Below are 18,835 nucleotides of genomic sequence, written 5' to 3' on the forward strand. Positions count from 1 at the left end.
TCCAAGTGAATCAATTGAAATCATCAGAGGTATAAATAATAGATGTTGCAATGAGTAGATGAGGGCCTTGATCTGCAATCATGAAGATTTGGGAATTTGCTTCACTTTGTTGTGAATCTTGTTACACATGATTGTGTAAGTTGTCTGCTATCTGCTCTACTTTCCTGGGAAATCACCCCAGTCTCTCTAGCACAGCACAAAACCAGGGCCAAGACTCAGACTAGAAAGTAATCACCTGCAATGCCATGAGTTGCAATTCATGATACAAATGGAACAGACCAGGTTAAGCACAGGCATGGTCCTGTATCCTTGGAATATAAGGATTGAATGCTGCTTCTCCTTATTAAAAGTTCCTATTGAGATTGTTAAGGAATTCCCAATATTTCCAGAATATCTCATTGGTCATTTTCAACTCTGGTTGAACTCCTTAAAAATAGTTATTGATTCTAAAGGTGTCTATAAAACTGCAGTAGGGTTCAGGAAAGAATGACATGGCTGTTTGAGTTTCCCACTCTTGCTGAAATATTGATCTGTGTCACTGCATTATTGTTCCATCAGAACTGGAGCTTCATGACCCTTTTCAGCTGCAGCGGGATTTTACATACTCTTAAAGCATCTCTCACATAAACATTCATGCCTAAAGTCTTGTGTTGACTAAGCCCATCCTGATTCAATGTATCTGGTTTGGATGTTGTCAATCTGTTCGAACCAATGCACCAGTAATTCATCTGAGTCTGTGCCTGAATTGTTTCATTTCAAACTTTAAGAAATACCAAGTCAAAGGATAACTTGTGTTGGAGTCTTCCTTTCCCTCATGACAGAAACTGTTCCACGGGTGCCAGCAGTGGCTTGCAGGAACATTTTCCACACCATTTAATAGACATGCAGAAAGTTCAGCACATGGCAATGTCACACTGGAGTGGCATTGTCAGCAGCAGTGAAAGGTGCTGGTTCCCAGCTCAGCACCATGAGACACCCGTGTTGGGAGGCTTGGGCCATCCTCTGCCCTTCCCTGCTGTCCCCTCACCGGCCCTCAGGAACAAACCTCAGAGCTCTCTGACCACACCAACAAGCAAAACACGCGGGCTGTGCTCAGCCCACAAGCCGAGTGTGCTGTCCTGCTCCTGGCTGAGCCCTGAGGCACACGGCTGCTCAGCAGGGACACCTGGACAGCTGCTCTCACACTCTTTGGGTTAGGTTCCATTATTGCACACTCCTCACGCACATGAGATGCAAAAGTGGTGCCTGTGCTATTTCCCTGCCTCTTTGAGTACATCTTCCCTCCAAAGCTCCCTTTCTGTGGAATTAAATCAAATAGTTACCTGCTCATTAACATGAATTTGAAAATCTAAGAGGAAAAGCCAACAAGAATATTGAAACGCACCTCACAGTGTAAATCTTCAGGAAGAACTTCCTTTCTTCAGCTGACCAGTTAAGTAATTATTATCACATGAATAAAATTATCTTCAACATGCATTATATACACCATCTTCTGTGTTCTACTGGATAAATTATTAAAGAAATTTGATAAAAATTATTCTGGGGATTCAAAGTAACAGCCTCTGTACTAGCAGGAAAACGAGAGTTACAGGAGTTGTGATCCTGTGATATCACATATCTTGTTTGAAAGTAGGCATTTTTCTCTTTTTGTCTGTTTAATCCATAACCTGGTAATTGGTTCGATTCCCACATCTTAGCTCACTATATGGCAACCTGAAGAAAATTTGAAACACATGGACTCCGACCCTTCCAAAACTTATGAACTATTTCCACACATAGCAATGCTTTTCAGCCCCTCTTGCAGCTTGATTCATGTCTGGCACAGTGAATCAGATCAGGAAACAAACAAAATTCAAATCTCATCCTGCTCTAATACTGCCAGAAGGAGATCATGCAAATCATATTGTCTTGTACCTCTTGCCACTGAGAATTCAGGAAAAAAAATACACAATATTTTTTAGGAAACTGCTCACATGTAACATAAAACAATGAGGCCAGGATTTGAAACAAAGTCCTTTTCCATTCCACACTTCTAGGTTTCTGTAATTTAGTGATGAAAATAATCATCAGTAAGAAATTCAAAGAAAGACAGAAATACCCATTTAATTTTTAAAGAACACCATTTTCCAAGAAAAAAAACAAACAGTAATTTGATTAGAGTCATTAATTAAAAGCAAGAAATGCAAATATCTACACGAGAGGTGAGTAGAGGATCCTTCCCTGCTTTGCATTCCTATACACACAGCAGGAATTTTCATAACTGAAATTCTGGATGATATGCGATGGACTCATTTTTAAGTGTCCATCATGGCAGGATAAAAAAAAAAAAAAAAGGAAAAGCTGTGTGCCATTCAGGCTGTACTGCTTTTCTGGGTATGTGGGGACAGGAGAAGACAAAGACATGAAGGGACTTTCTGGTGAAATTAAGGCCTTGCTTTCGGGGTTTGGCAGCTGAGTTTCAGAAACAACTTCCACAGTCCGCATGAATGGCCTTAAAGCAAACAGCAGAGTGAAGCCTCAGTGGGACGTAGAGCCCTCTAAATTCAGGAGCTGCTTCTAAGCTTGATGGTCAGTTTTGGTCTCTCCTTGAGCTATGTTGCATCTTTTCTTGGGACTTTCCACCTACTAAACTCACCTGGATATCGATCCTGCAGACTGGAATTACTGTCATGATCTTGGATATGTCTTATCACTCTGGATATAACTGGCAACCCCTACACTTGTGGCTGTCCCTACTTGTTCTCACAGAGCTTATCTGCTATCCTTGCACATATGTGGGGGGACTGCTTGGCCACGCCTTGTGGGGATTCCTTCAACATGGGAAAAATAACTGCATTTATTTCCAATCAATAATAGAGTAGGGGAGTGAGAAACAAAGAACAAAACCAAAAATCTTTTTCCCTCATCTCCCACTTCTTCACTCTTCCATCTCCTCCCTCCATGAGCAGGGCAGGGGAACAGGGAACTGGGGACTGCAGAGGGGATCCTCTCTGCTGGGTGCAATCTTCCAGGAACAAACTGCTGCAGCATGGGATCCCAACAGGCTGCAGCTCCTGACAGGGACTTTCTCCATGGTGGGATCTCCACAGGATGCAGATTCCTTCAGGGCACAACCACCTGCTGCCAGGCGGGGCTCTGCTCACACTGCAGTGTGGATATCTGCTGCACTGAGGTCTGCCAGGGCCTGCAGGGTCACGTCAGTGGGGTCCCCTCCAGGGAAAGCACAGGAATGTCACTCTGGTGCCTGGAGCATCTTGTCCCCCTCCCTCTTCACTGACCTGGCTGTCTGCAAGACTCTCCCTCATCTTGTCTCTCTGTCCTCTCTCTCACAGTTGCCATGCACTGGTCTTTAGCCTTCCATAAACGAGTTGTCACAAAGATGTCACCGGCATCACCGGTGCCAAGAGCCTTGGCCGGTGGCGGGTCCCCTTTGGGAACTGGGCCTGTTTTTTGTGACACAGGGACAACTCCTGCTCCCTTCTCACACAAACCACTCTGCAGCCTTCCCACTATCAAAACCTTGCCCATAAACCCCACACATATCACACAGACATTTGCTGCTTATCTTGTGGCAAGAGGCTCAGGCTGAATGGGGCTTTGGACCACCTGGTCTCCTGCAAGGTGTCCCTGCCTATGGCAGGGGGTTAGAACTGGATGGTCTTTAAGGTCCCTTTCAACCCAAACCATCCTGTCATTCTACAAATGAGCTTAAAAGAGCTGTTGAATTCAAAGAGCAGCTCAACAGTTTTCTTTGACTCAAAGGCGCTTGCTCTGTATTCACTGACTTTTTTCTATTGGAAGTGCCTGTCAATAGCAAGCTACAGAGCTGTTCTTGTCAAAAAAACAAACACCCCTTTTTTATTCCTTCACATGAAAGTGAAATTCTAATTGTGGCTGAGAATGCAAATGCTTTCCTGTTGATGTCTGTGTCTGGGGGTCTGTCTGACCCCCGGCTCTGCCACCGACTACTGTGGATAAGGGTCCCAAGGGGAACGGCCGTCCAGGGAGTCTTGGGCAGCTTCCAGCCAAGGGTAACCCTTCGGAGAGCAGCCTGAGGCTTCACGTGATCAGCTCTTTTAGAAGTGATTTCTGCTCTGGGATCAGCTCACATCAGCCCAGCTCTGCTCATGGGCTCCTGCAGCCAACACATAGACAAGAGAGTTGGGAGGCTGAGTAGCGTTCTGTGGAGTGCTTTAATGCAGCCTTCAGTGAAGGGAGCCAGTGACGGTCACATCCACTGAACTGAGCAAAAGCTGGGGTTTTATAGGGAAGGGGAGAACTGGGACAGGGACCAATGGTCTAAGACCAGGGTGAAATGACCAATAGTTAACAGGGAGATAACATGCAGTCCTGAAGCAGGAAGAGGTCCACAGCTTAGACACCATGACTAAGTAGTTTTTTCTTATTTAAGGGGACAGATCTCCAAGGAGGAAGCCTGTCAGAAGAGTGGGCTTCCTCCACACTTTCCCAAAGATTTTCCATCCAAAAATTATATGAATTTGACACATCCAAAAATTCTCATGCAGGTACACTTGCAAAATTTGGAAGCAGAATGTTCTAAACTCTTTAAAAAAACTTCCAAAGGAAGAGTCTGTAGCAATACTAAAATAATAAAAAAAAATTATAATACTTTTAATTTGGTCTTAAATTATTTCAATCTTTTTCTTGGTGCATGCTTTCAAATCCTAAGTATCTGGCCCTTATATGTACAAAATACCTAGAGTAGTACACGTATCAAATATATAAACAAATGTACATAAATCTGAGGTGAATGCTCACAGTTTTACTCCTGTGAGTAAAATAGGATGATCAAATAGGTTTGAACACTCTCCTAGGCAATCACAGATGAAGCACTAAGAAATTTCAAGCTACTCAAGGAAGCAACTTTGAAAAGGTCTCAAAGTTACTCCCCACCTAACTGTCCACACCTTCTTACTGTGCTAATGACAGCTATCTGTGTCACTGCATTTCTGAAGAACCTTTGTGTGTTTCCTTCTGTGTTCTGGGCTACAGATGAAACATGAGTCCCAAAGCTTTCCAATGAACCCAAGCCTCTCCACTTACTTAGAAGACCTGTATCTTCTTGGATGTGGAAAGTGTTTGAATTCACTTCTTTTAGCACATATAACTGAATTTCAAAAGCATGCATATTCCATATGGCAGTAAAACTGCCTCAATTAACACTTGTGCCATTGCTTCTGTATGTAATGCTGTATATTGCCAGATCTAAAACTCATTGGGTAAATTCTGCATCTATTCAGGAGGCTTGTGAAAAATGGACCAGTGAGGTACTCTGTAAAATTATTTTCCTTTGCTCCATTCTTTTCTTCCCACAGAAATTTATTGTTTTCCTTTGGGAAACTCAGAGCAGGAATTCAGAGATAATTATAGTGCTTAAAACTCTCTATACACTAAAGAAAAACATGATAATCTTCTTTTCAGGAGAAATAGGACAATATATGATAAAGAAAAGAGCTACCCAGCATTAGAAGAGGTCATGACAAGTATGTCTCTTCAACTCTGAAGAGAAGACAGTGCAAGAAATGGAGACATTATAACATCAGATTGAAAAAACAAATCTAGATTTGTAAAGCAGGACATCAGACACTGGAGAGGAAACCCACATTGGTAAACACCACAGTTCACCTGCTCCATAACCCTTCCAAAGCAAATCCCTTCACCAAAAATGAAAACTATGTAATTGAATCTTGACCCAATTTGCATGCTTAGACAAATCAGCTGAGACATCTAGCCCAAAACAACAATGTAAAATAGCAGAAATATTAAATTACATTAGGACACTTCTGATATAAATAGGTGAGCTTGTGCCCACAACAGCTCCTTGGGTTTGGCCGTGCCTGGTAAATCTGAGGCTTTCAGGAGCCCAGAGGAAACTGAGTAATAATTGCAAGGTCTTGAATAGCAATGTTCACACCGTTTGCTCTCCTTTGTCTAACAATTGCTATAATTGAATCAATGGCAGGAATTCTAGGAAATGGAATTATCTTGGCTGCCAGTTCACGGAGCTGCATTAGGGGCAAAACACGGTCCCCATATGATACAATCGTGATCTCTCTGAGTTCATCTGTAATAATTTTGCAATCATGGATTTCAGTGGATTTCTTAATGAATATATTTTATGAACCCTTTTTTTATACAAAAGACTTGCTCAAGCTGACCAGGATAATTTTTACATTTCTGAACTACTCCAGGCTCTGGTTTGGAGCCTGGCTTAGTGTCTTCTATTGCATCAAGGTTGCCACTTTTACACCGTCTTTCTTCATCTGGCTGAAGCAAAGAATTGCCAGGCTGGTGCCCTGGATGCTGCTCACATCATGGCTCTGCTCCTTCACCGCTGCAATTCCCTTCGTCTGGGATGACTATGCTCTGCAGAGGAACTTCACTGCTCCTCAACATATGACAAACTCCTCAGCAATGAGAACCACAAAGAAAGACAGTTTAGCTTTATTAATTCTTCTCTGTAATGTTGGAATAACTATGCCTTTAATATTGTCTGTTGTTTCTAGTGTCCTGCTGATTCGGTCTCTGTGGATACACAGGAGACGGATGCAAAATAACGCAAGTGGCTTCAGGGATCCCAGCTCAGAGGCACACATCAGTGCCATCAAGTCAGTCTTTTCCTTACTTATCATTTACATAATATATTTTATTTGTGTGCTTATCATCCTTTTCAAACTTTTTCCAGCTTTAAGTATTGGAGACTCGATCTGCATAGTTGTAATGGCTGCCTGTCCTACTGGACACACATTGGTCTTAATTTGGAGCAATCCAAAATTTCGAGCACAGCCTGTTAGGATTTGGCACCACATTAACTGTCATGGCAGAACTGCATCTACTTAAAAGACAGTGGCTCTGCCTGGTCTTTCTAGTTTAGATCCAAGTGAATCAATTGAAATCATCAGAGGTATAAATAATAGATGTTGTAATGAGTAGATGAGGGCCTTGATCTGCAATCATGAAGATTTGGGAATTTGCTTCATTTTGTGGTGAATCTTGTTACACATGATTGTGTAAGTTGTCTGCTATCTGCTCTACTTTCCTGGGAAATCACCCCAGTCTCTCTAGCACAGCACAAAACCAGGGCCAAGACTCAGACTAGAAAGTAATCACCTGCAATGCCATGAGTTGCAATTCATGATACAAATGGAACAGACCAGGTTAAGCACAGGCGTGGTCCTGTATCCTTGGAATATAAGGCTTGAATGCTGCTTCTCCTTATTAAAAGTTCCTATTGAGATTGTTAAGAAATTCCCAATATTTCCAGAATATCTCATTGGTCATTTTCAACTCTGGTTGAACTCCTTAAAAATAGTTGTTGATTCTAAAGGTGTCTATAAGACTGCAGTAGGGTTCAGGAAAGAATGACATGGCTGTTTGAGTTTCCCACTCTTGCTGAAATATTGATCTGTGTCACTGCATTATTGTTCCATCAGAACTGGAGCTTCATGACCCTTTTCAGATGCAGCGGGATTTTACATACTCTTAAACCATTTCTCACTTAAACATTCATGCCTTAAGCCTTGTGTTGACTAAGCCCATCCTGATTCAATGTATCTGGCTTGGATGTTGTCAATCTGTTTGAAGCAATGTACCTGTAATTCTTCTGAGTCTGTGCCTGAATTGTTTCATTTCAAACTTTAAGAAATACCAAGTCAAAGGATAACTTGTGTTGGAGTCTTCCTTTCCCTCATGACAGAAACTGTTCCACGGGTGCCAGCAGTGGCTTGCAGGAACATTTTCCACACCATTTAATAGACATGCAGAAAGTTCAGCACATGGCAATGTCACACTGGAGTGGCATTGTCAGCAGCAGTGAAAGGTGCTGGTTCCCAGCTCAGCACCATGAGACACCCGTGTTGGGAGGCTTGGGCCATCCTCTGCCCTTCCCTGCTGTCCCCTCACCGGCCCTCAGGAACAAACCTCAGAGCTCTCTGACCACACCAACAAGCAAAACACGCGGGCTGTGCTCAGCCCACAAGCCGAGTGTGCTGTCCTGCTCCTGGCTGAGCCCTGAGGCACACGGCTGCTCAGCAGGGACACCTGGACAGCTGCTCTCACACTCTTTGGGTTAGGTTCCATTATTGCACATTCCTCACGCACATGAGATGCAAAAGTGGTGCCTGTGCTATTTCCCTGCCTCTTTGAGTACATCTTCCCTCCAAAGCTCCCTTTCTGTGGAATTAAATCAAATAGTTACCTGCTCATTAACATGAATTTGAAAATCTAAGAGGAAAAGCTGACAAAAATATTGGAAGACACCTTGTAAGATCAGTCTTCTGGAAGTCCTTTCTGTCTGTGACTCTCGAGCTAGCCAACTATTGTCATATGAATAAAAATTATCTTCAACATGCATTATATACACCATGTACTGAATTCCTGTGTTCTAATAGATGCATGATAAGATGAGTTTGATAAGGATTTGTTGGGAAAGAAAATAACAACCCCTGCATCAGTAAGAAAATGACAGTTAGTAGGATTAGGATCCTCTGAAAACATGCATTTTTTCCGAGAGTAGAATTTTCTGAGTTTAGTATTTTCTCTTTTGCACTTCTGTTTGTAATCCAAAGGTGGATTGGTTCCCCCCACCTTAAAATAACCAGTTTGCAACCTGAAGAAGGTTTGAAAGTCATGGAATCAGACCCTTCCAAAACATCTGAACTATTTCCACACACTCATTAATGCTTCAATCACAGCTTGATTCAAATCTGGTACAGTGAATCAGATCAGGAAACAAATAAAATTCAAAGCTCACCCTCCTCTAATACTGCCAGGAGGATGTCATGTAAATCATGTTTTCTTGTACCTCTTTTCATTTAGCATCCAGGAAAAACTCACAGGATTTTCTAAGATGCTCACATGTAGCATAAAAAACAATGAGGCCAGCAAAACTATTTCTCATTAAAAACACCATCCTGGACTTCTGGAATTTAATGATGGAAAAAATCATCAGTGCATAATTCAGGGGAAGAAAGACAGTGATCCCCATGATTTTTTTCTAAAGCACATTTCCAAGTAACAAATCAGTAATTTGATTAGAGTTCTTAGCTCAAGGCAAGAAATGCAAATATCTACATGAGAGATCCCTACATGATTCTCCTCTGTTTTGGGTAGGAAATAAATCCTAATTAAGAATTTAAACAAGTTACATAATCCAGTTGGAATAGTTGTCATAAGTATCAATAGTGTTAACTACTTACCTGTTGCCAAAGTATTCAAATACCCATTAGTGTTGTTATGCAAAGATTTTGTCATCTCCTAGTTTAGTGTGTTTATTCTCCTTCATTATGTCACTGTATCTTTTTTTCCATCGGGTACCACTTACCACTTCTGCTGTTCCCAAAAGCCTTTGCGCCCAGGTGCATATATAGATTAAGAGACATCCAGCAACATTGGAAAAAAAAGACCTAAAGACAACAAGTCACCGTAAAACTAAAGACTGAAAATAATATTCCTGGACTAGCAAAGCAAGTAACAACAGATATCAACCAGAGCTAGTTTGTCTTGTCACCATACTGTCAACAGCACTCAATTGAAATAATTCCCCTAGACTTAAATCCATCACAGACTTCCTAGGGACTCCCGTGAGGAAGGAAGCCCCAGCTCTGCCCAAAGTGACAAAGCTGCAACGATCCTCCTCCTTCAAGTGGGAGCAGCAGCAGTGGTGTGCGCAGCCCCTCAGTCCCCCACCCCAGAGCTGTTCTTCAAAAAAGACCTCTAAAAAGAAGCTGTTCTCCTGGGCACATTCATAGCATTTTGCATTCCCATAAGCATGCCTGGAATTTTCATCCTTGAAATTCTGGACAACAAGCGATGAACTCAACTTTCAGTGCCAATGACACATGATTTTAAGAATGAAAAAGCCTGTGTGCCAGGCTGTACTGCTTTTCTGTGTATGTTGGAACAGGGGAAGACAAAAAGATACAAGCAGACTTTCTGGTGAAATTAAGGCCTTCCTTTTGGGGTTTGCAGCTGCCTGGATTCAGATCCAACTACCACAGCGCAATTCACTGAGCATTTAGCAAATTATTGGGACAAACCTCACTGGGGTTATCGACCCCACTACATTCAGGAGCTGCTGCTAAGCTGGGTGTTTACTCTGGAGCTCTCCCTGAGCTGTGCGGCAGCTTTGCCTGGGCCTTTCCACCTACTAAACTCACCTGGATATCGATCCTGGCCAGCAGACTGGAATTACTGTCTTGATCTTGGATATGTCTTATCACTCTGGATATAACTGGCAACCCCTACACTTGTGGCTGTCCCTACTTGTTCTCATAGAGCTTATCTGCTATCCTTGCACATATGTGGGGGGACTGCTTGGCCACGCCTTGTGGGGATTCCTTCAACATGGGAAAAATAACTGCATTTATTTCCAATCAATAATAGAGTAGGGGAGTGAGAAACAAAGAACAAAACCAAAAATCTTTTTCCCACCCATCCCATCTTCTTCACTCTTCCATCTCCTCCCTCCATGAGCAGGGTAAGGGGAACAGGGAATTGGGGACTGCAGAGGGGATCCTCTCCACTGGGTGCAATCTTCCAGAAACAAACTGCTGCAGCATGGGATCCCAACAGGCTGCAGCTCCTGACAGGGACTTTCTCCATGGTGGGATCTCCACAGGATGCAGATTCCTTCAGGGCACAACCACCTGCTGCCAGGCGGGGCTCTGCTCACACTGCAGTGTGGATATCTGCTGCACTGAGGTCTGCCAGGGCCTGCAGGGTCACAGTCTACATCAGTGGGGTCCCCTCCAGCAAAAGCACAGGAATGTCACTCTGATGCCTGAAGCATCTTGTCCCCTCCCTCTTCACTGACCTGGCTGTCTGCAAGACTCTCCCTCATCTTGTCTCTCTGTCCTCTCTCTCACAGTTGCCATGCACTGGTCTTTAGCCTTCCTTAAACGAGTTGTCACAAAGATGTCACCGGCATCACCGGTGCCAAGAGCCTTGGCCGGTGGCAGGTCCCCTTTGGGAATTGGCCTGGTTCTGTGTGACACAGGGACAACTCCTACTCCCTTCTCACACAAACCATTCTGCAGCCTTCCCACTATCAAAACCTTGCCCATAAACCCCACACATATCACACAAACATTTGCTGCTTATCTTGTGGCAAGAGGCTCAGGCTGAATGGGGCTTTGGGCAACCTGGTCTCCTGCAAGGTGTCCCTGCCTATGGCAGGGGGTTAGAACTGGATGGTCTTTAAGGTCCCTTTCAACCCAAACCATCCTGTCATTCTACAAATGAGCTTAAAAGAGCTGTTGAATTCAAAGAGCAGCTCAACAGTTTTCTTTGACTCAAAGGCGCTTGCTCTGTATTCACTGACTTTTTTCTATTGGAAGTGTCTGTCAATAGCAAGCTACAGAGCTGTTCTTGTCAAAAAACAAACACCCCTTTTTTGTTTTATTTCTTCAAGGTAAAAGTGAAATTCTAATTGTGGCTGAGAATGCAAATGCTTTCCTGTTGATGTCTGTGTCTGGGTGTCTGTCTGACCCCCAGCTCTGCCACCGACTACTGTGGATAAGGGTCCCAAGGGGAACGGCCGTCCAGGGAGTCTTGGGCAGCTTCCAGCCAAGGGTAACCCTTCAGAGAGCAGCCTGAGGCTTCACGTGATCAGCTCTTTTAGAAGTGATTTCTGCTCTGGGATCAGCTCACATCAGCCCAGCTCTGCTCATGGGCTCCTGCAGCCAACACATAGACAAGAGAGTTGGGAGGCTGAGTAGCGTTCTGTGGAGTGCTTTAATGCAGCCTTCAGTGAAGGGAGCCAGTGACGGTCACATCCACTGAACTGAGCAAAAGCTGGGGTTTTATAGGGAAGGGGAGAACTGGGACAGGGACCAATGGTCTAAGACCAGGGTGAAATGACCAATAGTTAACAGGGAGATAACATGCAGTCCTGAAGCAGGAAGAGGTCCACAGCTTAGACACCATGACTAAGTAGTTTTTTCTTATTTAAGGGGACAGATCTCCAAGGAGGAAGCCTGTCAGAAGAGTGAGCTTCCTCCACACTTTCCCAAAGATTTTCAATCCAAAAATTATATGAATTTGACACATCCAAAAATTCTCATGCAGGTACACTTGCAAAATTTGGAAGTAGAATGTTCTAAACTCTTTAAAAAAACTTCCAAAGGAAGAGTCTGTAGCAATACTAAAATAATAAAAAAAAATTATAATACTTTTAGTTTGGTCTTAAATTATTTCAATCTTTTTCTTGGTGCATGCTTTCAAATCGTAAGTATCTGGCCCTTATATGTACAAAATACCTAGAGTAGTACATGTATCAAATATATAAACAAATGTACATAAATCTGAGGTGAACGCTCATCAAGTTTTACTCCTGTGAGTAAAATAGGATGATCAAATAGGCTTGAACACTCTCCTAGGCAATCACACATGAAGCACTAAGAAATTTCAAACTACTCAAAGAAGCAACTTTGAAAAGGTCTCAAAGTTTCTCCCCACCTAACTGTCCACACCTTCTTACTGTGCTAATGACAGCTATCTGTGTCACTGCATTTCTGAAGAACCTTTGTGTGTTTCCTTCTGTGTTCTGAGCTACAGATGAAACATGAGTCCCAAAGCTTTCCAATGAACCCAAGCCTCTCCACTTACTTAGAAGACCTGTATCTTCTTGGATGTGGAAAGTGTTTGAATTCACTTCTTTTAGCACATATAACTGAATTTCAAAAGCATGCATATTCCATATGGCAGTAAAACTGCCTCAATTAACACTTGTGCCATTGCTTCTGTATGTAATGCTGTATATTGCCAGATCTAAAACTCATTGGGTAAATTCTGCATCTATTCAGGAGGCTTGTGAAAAATGGACCAGTGAGGTACTCTGTAAAATTATTTTCCTTTGCTCTATTCTTTTCTTCCCACAGAAATTTATTGTTCTCCTTTGGGAAACTCAGAGCAGGAATACAGGGATAATTATAGTGCTTAAAACTCTCTATACACTAAAGAAAAACATGATAATCTTCTTTTCAGGAGAAATAGGACAATATATGATAAGGAAAAGAGAAAATGCAAATCTACACATGTAAAGCAGGACATCAGACACTGGAGAAGAAACCCACATTGGTAAACACCACAGTTCACCTGCTCCATAACCCGTCCAAAGCAAATCCCTTCACCAAAAATGAAAACTATGTAATTGAATCTTGACCCAGTTTGCATGCTTAGACAATTCAGCTGAGACATCAAGCTCAAAACCAACATGTAAAATATCAGAAATATTAAATTACATTAGGATACTTCTAATACTGCGATAAAAAGGTGATCATTGCCCACAACAGCTCCTTGGGTTTGGCCGTGCCTGGTAAATCTGAGGCTTTCAGGAGCCCAGAGGAAACTGAGTAATAATTGCAGGATCTTGAATTGCAATGGTCACATATTTTGCTATCCTTTGTCTATCAATTGCTATAATGGAATCCATGGCAGGAATTCTAGGAAATGGAATTATCTTGGCTTCCAGTTCACAGAGCTGCATTAGGGGCAAAACACGGTCCCCATATGATACAATCGTGATCTCTCTGAGTTCATCTGGACTAATTCTGCAGTCATGGACGACAATGGATTCCTTAATGTGTATATTTATAGACCACACATATTATAAACAAAATGTGTACACAGTTACCAAGGTAATTTTTACATTTCTGAACTACTCCAGGCTCTGGTTTGGAGCCTGGCTTAGTGTCTTCTATTGCATCAAGGTTGCCACTTTTACACCATCTTTCTTCATCTGGCTGAAGCAAAGAATTGTCAGGCTGGTGCCCTGGATGCTGCTCACATCATGGCTCTGCTCCTTCACCGCTGCAATTCCCTTCATCTGGGATGACTATGCTCTGCAGAGGAACTTCACTGCCCCCCTACCTGCGACAAACACTTCAGCAATGAGAACCACAAAGAAAGACAGTTTAGTTTTATTAATTCTTCTCTGTAATGTTGGAATAACTATGCCTTTAATACTGTCTGTTGTTTCTAGTGTCCTGCTGATTTGGTCTCTGTGGATACACAGGAGACGGATGCAAAATAACGCAAGTGGCTTCAGGGATCCCAGCTCAGAGGCACACATCAGTGCCATCAAGTCGGTCTGTTCCTTACTTATCCTTTACATAATATATTTTATTTGTGTGCTTTTCATCTTATTCAATGTTTTTTCACCATTAAGCAATGGAGAGTTTATCTGCATAGTTGTAATGGCTGCCTGTCCTACTGGACACACATTGGTCTTAATTTGGAGCAATCCAAAATTTCGAGCACAGCCTGTTAGGATTTGGCACCACATTAACTGTCATGGCAGAACTGCATCTACTTAAAAGACAGTGGCTCTGCCTGGTCTTTCTAGTTTAGATCCAAGTGAATCAATTGAAATCATCAGAGGTATAAATAATAGATGTTGCAATGAGTAGATGAGGGCCTTGATCTGCAATCATGAAGATTTGGGAATTTGCTTCACTTTGTTGTGAATCTTGTTACACATGATTGTGTAAGTTGTCTGCTATCTGCTCTACTTTCCTGGGAAATCACCCCAGTCTCTCTAGCACAGCACAAAACCAGGGCCAAGACTCAGACTAGAAAGTAATCACCTGCAATGCCGTGAGTTACAATTCATGATGTAACAGACCAGGTTAAGCACAGGCATGGTCCTGTATCCTTGGAATATAAGGCTTGAATGCTGCTTCTCCTTATTAAAAGTTCCAACTCAAGATGTTAAGGAATTCCCAATATTTCCAGAATATCTCATTGGTCATTTTCAACTCTGATTGAACTCCTTAAAAATAGTTATTGATTCTAAAGGTGTCTATAAAACTGCAGTAGGGTTCAGGAAAGAATGACATGGCTGTTTGAGTTTCCCACTCTTGCTGAAATATTGATCTGTGTCACTGCATTATTGTTCCATCAGAACTGGAGCTTCATGACCCTTTTCAGATGCAGCGGGATTTTACATACTCTTAAAGCATCTCTCACATAAACATTCATGCCTAAAGTCTTGTGTTGTCTAAGCCCATCCTGATTCAATGTATCTGGTTTGGATGTTGTCAATCTGTTCGAACCAATGCACCTGTAATTCATCTGAGTCTGTGCCTGAATTGTTTCATTTCAAACTTTAAAAAATACCAAGTCAAAGGATAACTTGTGTTGGAGTCTTCCTTTCCCTCATGACAGAAACTGTTTTCACAGGTGCCAGCAGTGGCTTGCAGGAACATTTTCCACACCATTTAATAGACATGCAGAAAGTTCAGCACATGGCAATGTCACACTGGAGTGGCATTGTCAGCAGCAGTGAAAGGTGCTGGTTCCCAGCTCAGCACCATGAGACACCCGTGTTGGGAGGCTTGGGCCATCCTCTGCCCTTCCCTGCTGTCCCCTCACCGGCCCTCAGGAACAAACCTCAGAGCTCTCTGACCACACCAACAAGCAAAACACGCGGGCTGTGCTCAGCCCACAAGCCGAGTGTGCTGTCCTGCTCCTGGCTGAGCCCTGAGGCACACGGCTGCTCAGCAGGGACACCTGGACAGCTGCTCTCACACTCTTTGGGTTAGGTTCCATTATTGCACATTCCTCACGCACATGAGATGCAAAAGTGGTGCCTGTGCTATTTCCCTGCCTCTTTGAGTACATCTTCCCTCCAAAGCTCCCTTTCTGTGGAATTAAATCAAATAGTTACCTGCTCATTAACATGAATTTGAAAATCTAAGAGGAAAAGCCAACAAAAATATTGGAAGACACCTTGTAAGATCAGTCTTCTGGAAGTCCTTTCTGTCTGTGACTCTCGAGCTAACTAACTATTGTCATATGAATAAAATTATCTTCAACATGCATTATATACACCATGTACTGAATTCCCGTGTTCTAATAGATACATGATGAGTTTGATAAGGATTTGTTCTGGGAAAGAAAATAACAACCCCTGCATCAGTAAGAAAATGACAGTTAGTGGGATTAGGATCCTCTCAAGACATGCATTTTTTCTGAGAGTAGAGTATTCTGAGTTTAGTATTTTCTCTTTTGCACTTCTGTTTGTAATCCAAAGGAGGATTGGTTCCCCCCACCTTAAAATAACCAGTTTGCAACCTGAACAAGGTTTGAAGGTCATGGAATCAGACTCTTCGAAAACATATGAACTATTTCCACACACATTAATGCCTCAGAGGCAGCTCAATTCAAATCTGGTACAGTGAATCAGATCAGGAAACAAATAAAATTCAAAGCTCACCCTCCTCTAATACTGCCAGAAGGACATCATGCAAATCCTCTTGTCCTGTAGCTTTTTCCATTGAGCATCCCGGAAAGCTCACAGGAACTTCTAAGAGGCTCACATGTAGCGTAAAACAGTGAGGCCAACAAAACTTTTTCTCATTAAAAACACCATCCTGGACTTCTGGAATTTAATGATGAAAAAAATCATCAGTGCATAATTCAGAGAAAGAAAGACAGTAATCCCCATGACTTTTTTCTAAAGCACAATCTTTTCTAAGTAACAAATCAGTAATTTGATTAGAGTCCTTAAGAAAAGAAATGTAAATATCTACATGAGAGATCCCTACAGGATTCTTCTCTGCTTTGCATTCCCATAAGCATGCCTGGAATTTTCATCCTTGAAATTCTGGACATCATGCAATGGACTCAACTTTCAGTGCCAATCAAATATGATTTTAAGAAAGACAGAGCCTATGTACCAGGCTGTACTGCTTTTCTGTGTATGTTCGGACAGGGGAAGACAAAAAAATACGAACAGACTTTCTGGGGAAATTAAGGCCTTCCTTTTGGGGGTTTGCAGCTGCCTGGGTTCAGAGCCAACTTCCACAGCGCAATTCACTGAGATTTTAGCAAATTATTGGGACAAACCTCACTGGGGTTATAGACCCCACTACATTCACAAGCTGCTTCTAAGCTGAGTGTTTACTCTTGGGCTCTCTCTGAGCTGTGCTGCAGCTTTGCCTAGGCCTTTCCACCTGCTTAGCTCAACTGGATACTGATCCTGGCCAGCAGACTGGAATTACTGTCTTGATCTTGGATATGTCTTATCACTCTGGATATAACTGGCAACCCCTGGACTTACGGCTGTCCCTACTTGTTCTCACAGAGCTTATCTGCTATCCTTGCACATATGTGGGGGGACTGCAGGCCTGAAAGTACCCTCACTGTACTTTTCTGCCTTGTGGGGATTCCTTCAACATGGGAAAAATAATTTAATTTTTTGCCAATTAATAACAGAGTAGGAGTGTGAAAGAAAAAAAATGGGGAAAGCGGGGAAAGGCGGGAAAGCCAGGAAAGGGAAACCTTTTCCCACCCATCCCATCTTTTTCACTCTTTCATCTCCTCCCTCCATGAGCAGGGTAAGGGGAACAGGGAATGGAGACTGCAGAGGGGATCCTCTCCGCTGGGTGCAATCTTCCAGAAAAAAACTGCTGCAGCATGGGATCCCAACAGGCTGCAGCTCCTTGACAGGGACTTTCTCCATGGTGGGATCTCCACAGGATGCAGATTCCTTCAGGGCACAACCACCTGCTGCCAGGCGGGGCTCTGCTCACACTGCAGTGTGGATATCTGCTGCACTGAGGTCTGCCAGGGCCTGCAGGGTCACAGTCTACATCAGCGGGGTCCCCTCCAGCAAAAGCACAGGAATGTCACTCTGGTGCCTGGAGCATCTTGTCCCCTCCCTCTTCACTGACCTGGCTGTCTGCAAGACTCTCCCTCATCTTGTCTCTCTGTCCTCTCTCTCACAGTTGCCATGCACTGGTCTTTAGCCTTCCTTAAACGAGTTGTCACAAAGATGTCACCGGCATCACCGGTGCCAAGAGCCTTGGCCGGTGGCAGGTCCCCTTTGGGAATTGGCCTGGTTCTGTGTGACACAGGGACAATTCCTGCTCCCTTCTCACACAAACCACTCTGCAGCCTTCCCACTACCAAAACCTTCACACAAACATTTGCTGCTTATCTTATGGTAACAGGCTCAGGCTGAATGGGGCTTTGGGCAACCTGGTCTCCTGCAAGGTGTCCCTGCCTATGGCAGGGGGTTAGAACTGGATGGTCTTTAAGGTCCCTTTCAACCCAAACCATCCTGTCATTCTACAAATGAGCTTAAAAGAGCTGTTGAATTCAAAGAGCAGCTCAACAGTTTTCTTTGACTCAAAGGCACTTGCTCTGTATTCACTGACTTTTTTCTATTGGAAGTGTCTGTCAATAGCAAGCTACAGAGCTGTTCCGGTCAAAAAACCAAACACCCCTTTTCTATTCCTTCACATGAAAGTGAAATTCTAATTGTGGCTGAGAATGAAAATGCTTTTCTAAAGATTTTTGTGGTAAAAGTTGTGTAAGTGCGACAACTACAAAATCTGTCATACAGGTATGTTTGCAAAATTTGAAAGCATAATCTAAGTTCTAATCAATTTTAAAAACTTCCAAAGGAAGAGCTTCTTAGTTTCGAACCCATTTTATTAAACATATAAAATGATAACCATATTTGATTTTTTTGCAAGTTTGACACCAAGGAATTTGAATATTTACAGCTGAATTACAACAAAGGTCTTTACAGATGTGATAGTAGGAAAGCCATTCAGAGCAAGTAGCAAAAAAAACTGAATGCAGAGCCAGACCTTTAAATCACTTTGTCACAAAATGACACAGAGACTAAGAAAGTAATAAAACATATCAGATCACATTGTTCTCACTAAAAAAAATTACTAATATTTTTAATGAGAACAGAAAAAGAGCTTGTACCTATACAAAAATAAATTAAATTTTAAAATATTTTTTATTTTGTCTTGAGTTATTTAATTCTTTATTTTGATGTCTTTTATAATAATCAGTA

The 18,835-nt window shown here is 42.6% G+C and overlaps 2 protein-coding genes across 2 annotated transcripts; both read left to right on the forward strand.

Moving 5' to 3' along the window:
- The first annotated feature begins 5,925 nt into the window (after positions 1-5,925).
- On the forward strand, positions 5,926-6,861 carry LOC111937967 (taste receptor type 2 member 40-like). Its single transcript, XM_023939549.2, has one exon. The coding sequence runs from the start codon at positions 5,926-5,928 to the stop codon at positions 6,859-6,861; it is 936 nt and encodes a 311-aa protein (XP_023795317.2).
- Positions 6,862-13,400: 6,539 nt separating this feature from the next.
- On the forward strand, positions 13,401-14,336 carry LOC111943034 (taste receptor type 2 member 40-like). Its single transcript, XM_023946090.2, has one exon. It carries the CDS (start codon positions 13,401-13,403, stop codon positions 14,334-14,336), a length of 936 nt encoding a protein of 311 aa, XP_023801858.2.
- Positions 14,337-18,835: the final 4,499 nt, after the last annotated feature.

Source organism: Cyanistes caeruleus, chromosome 3 (genome assembly GCF_971803275.1).
Source record: "Cyanistes caeruleus chromosome 3, bCyaCae1.hap1.1, whole genome shotgun sequence".
Taxonomy (NCBI): domain Eukaryota; kingdom Metazoa; phylum Chordata; class Aves; order Passeriformes; family Paridae; genus Cyanistes; species Cyanistes caeruleus.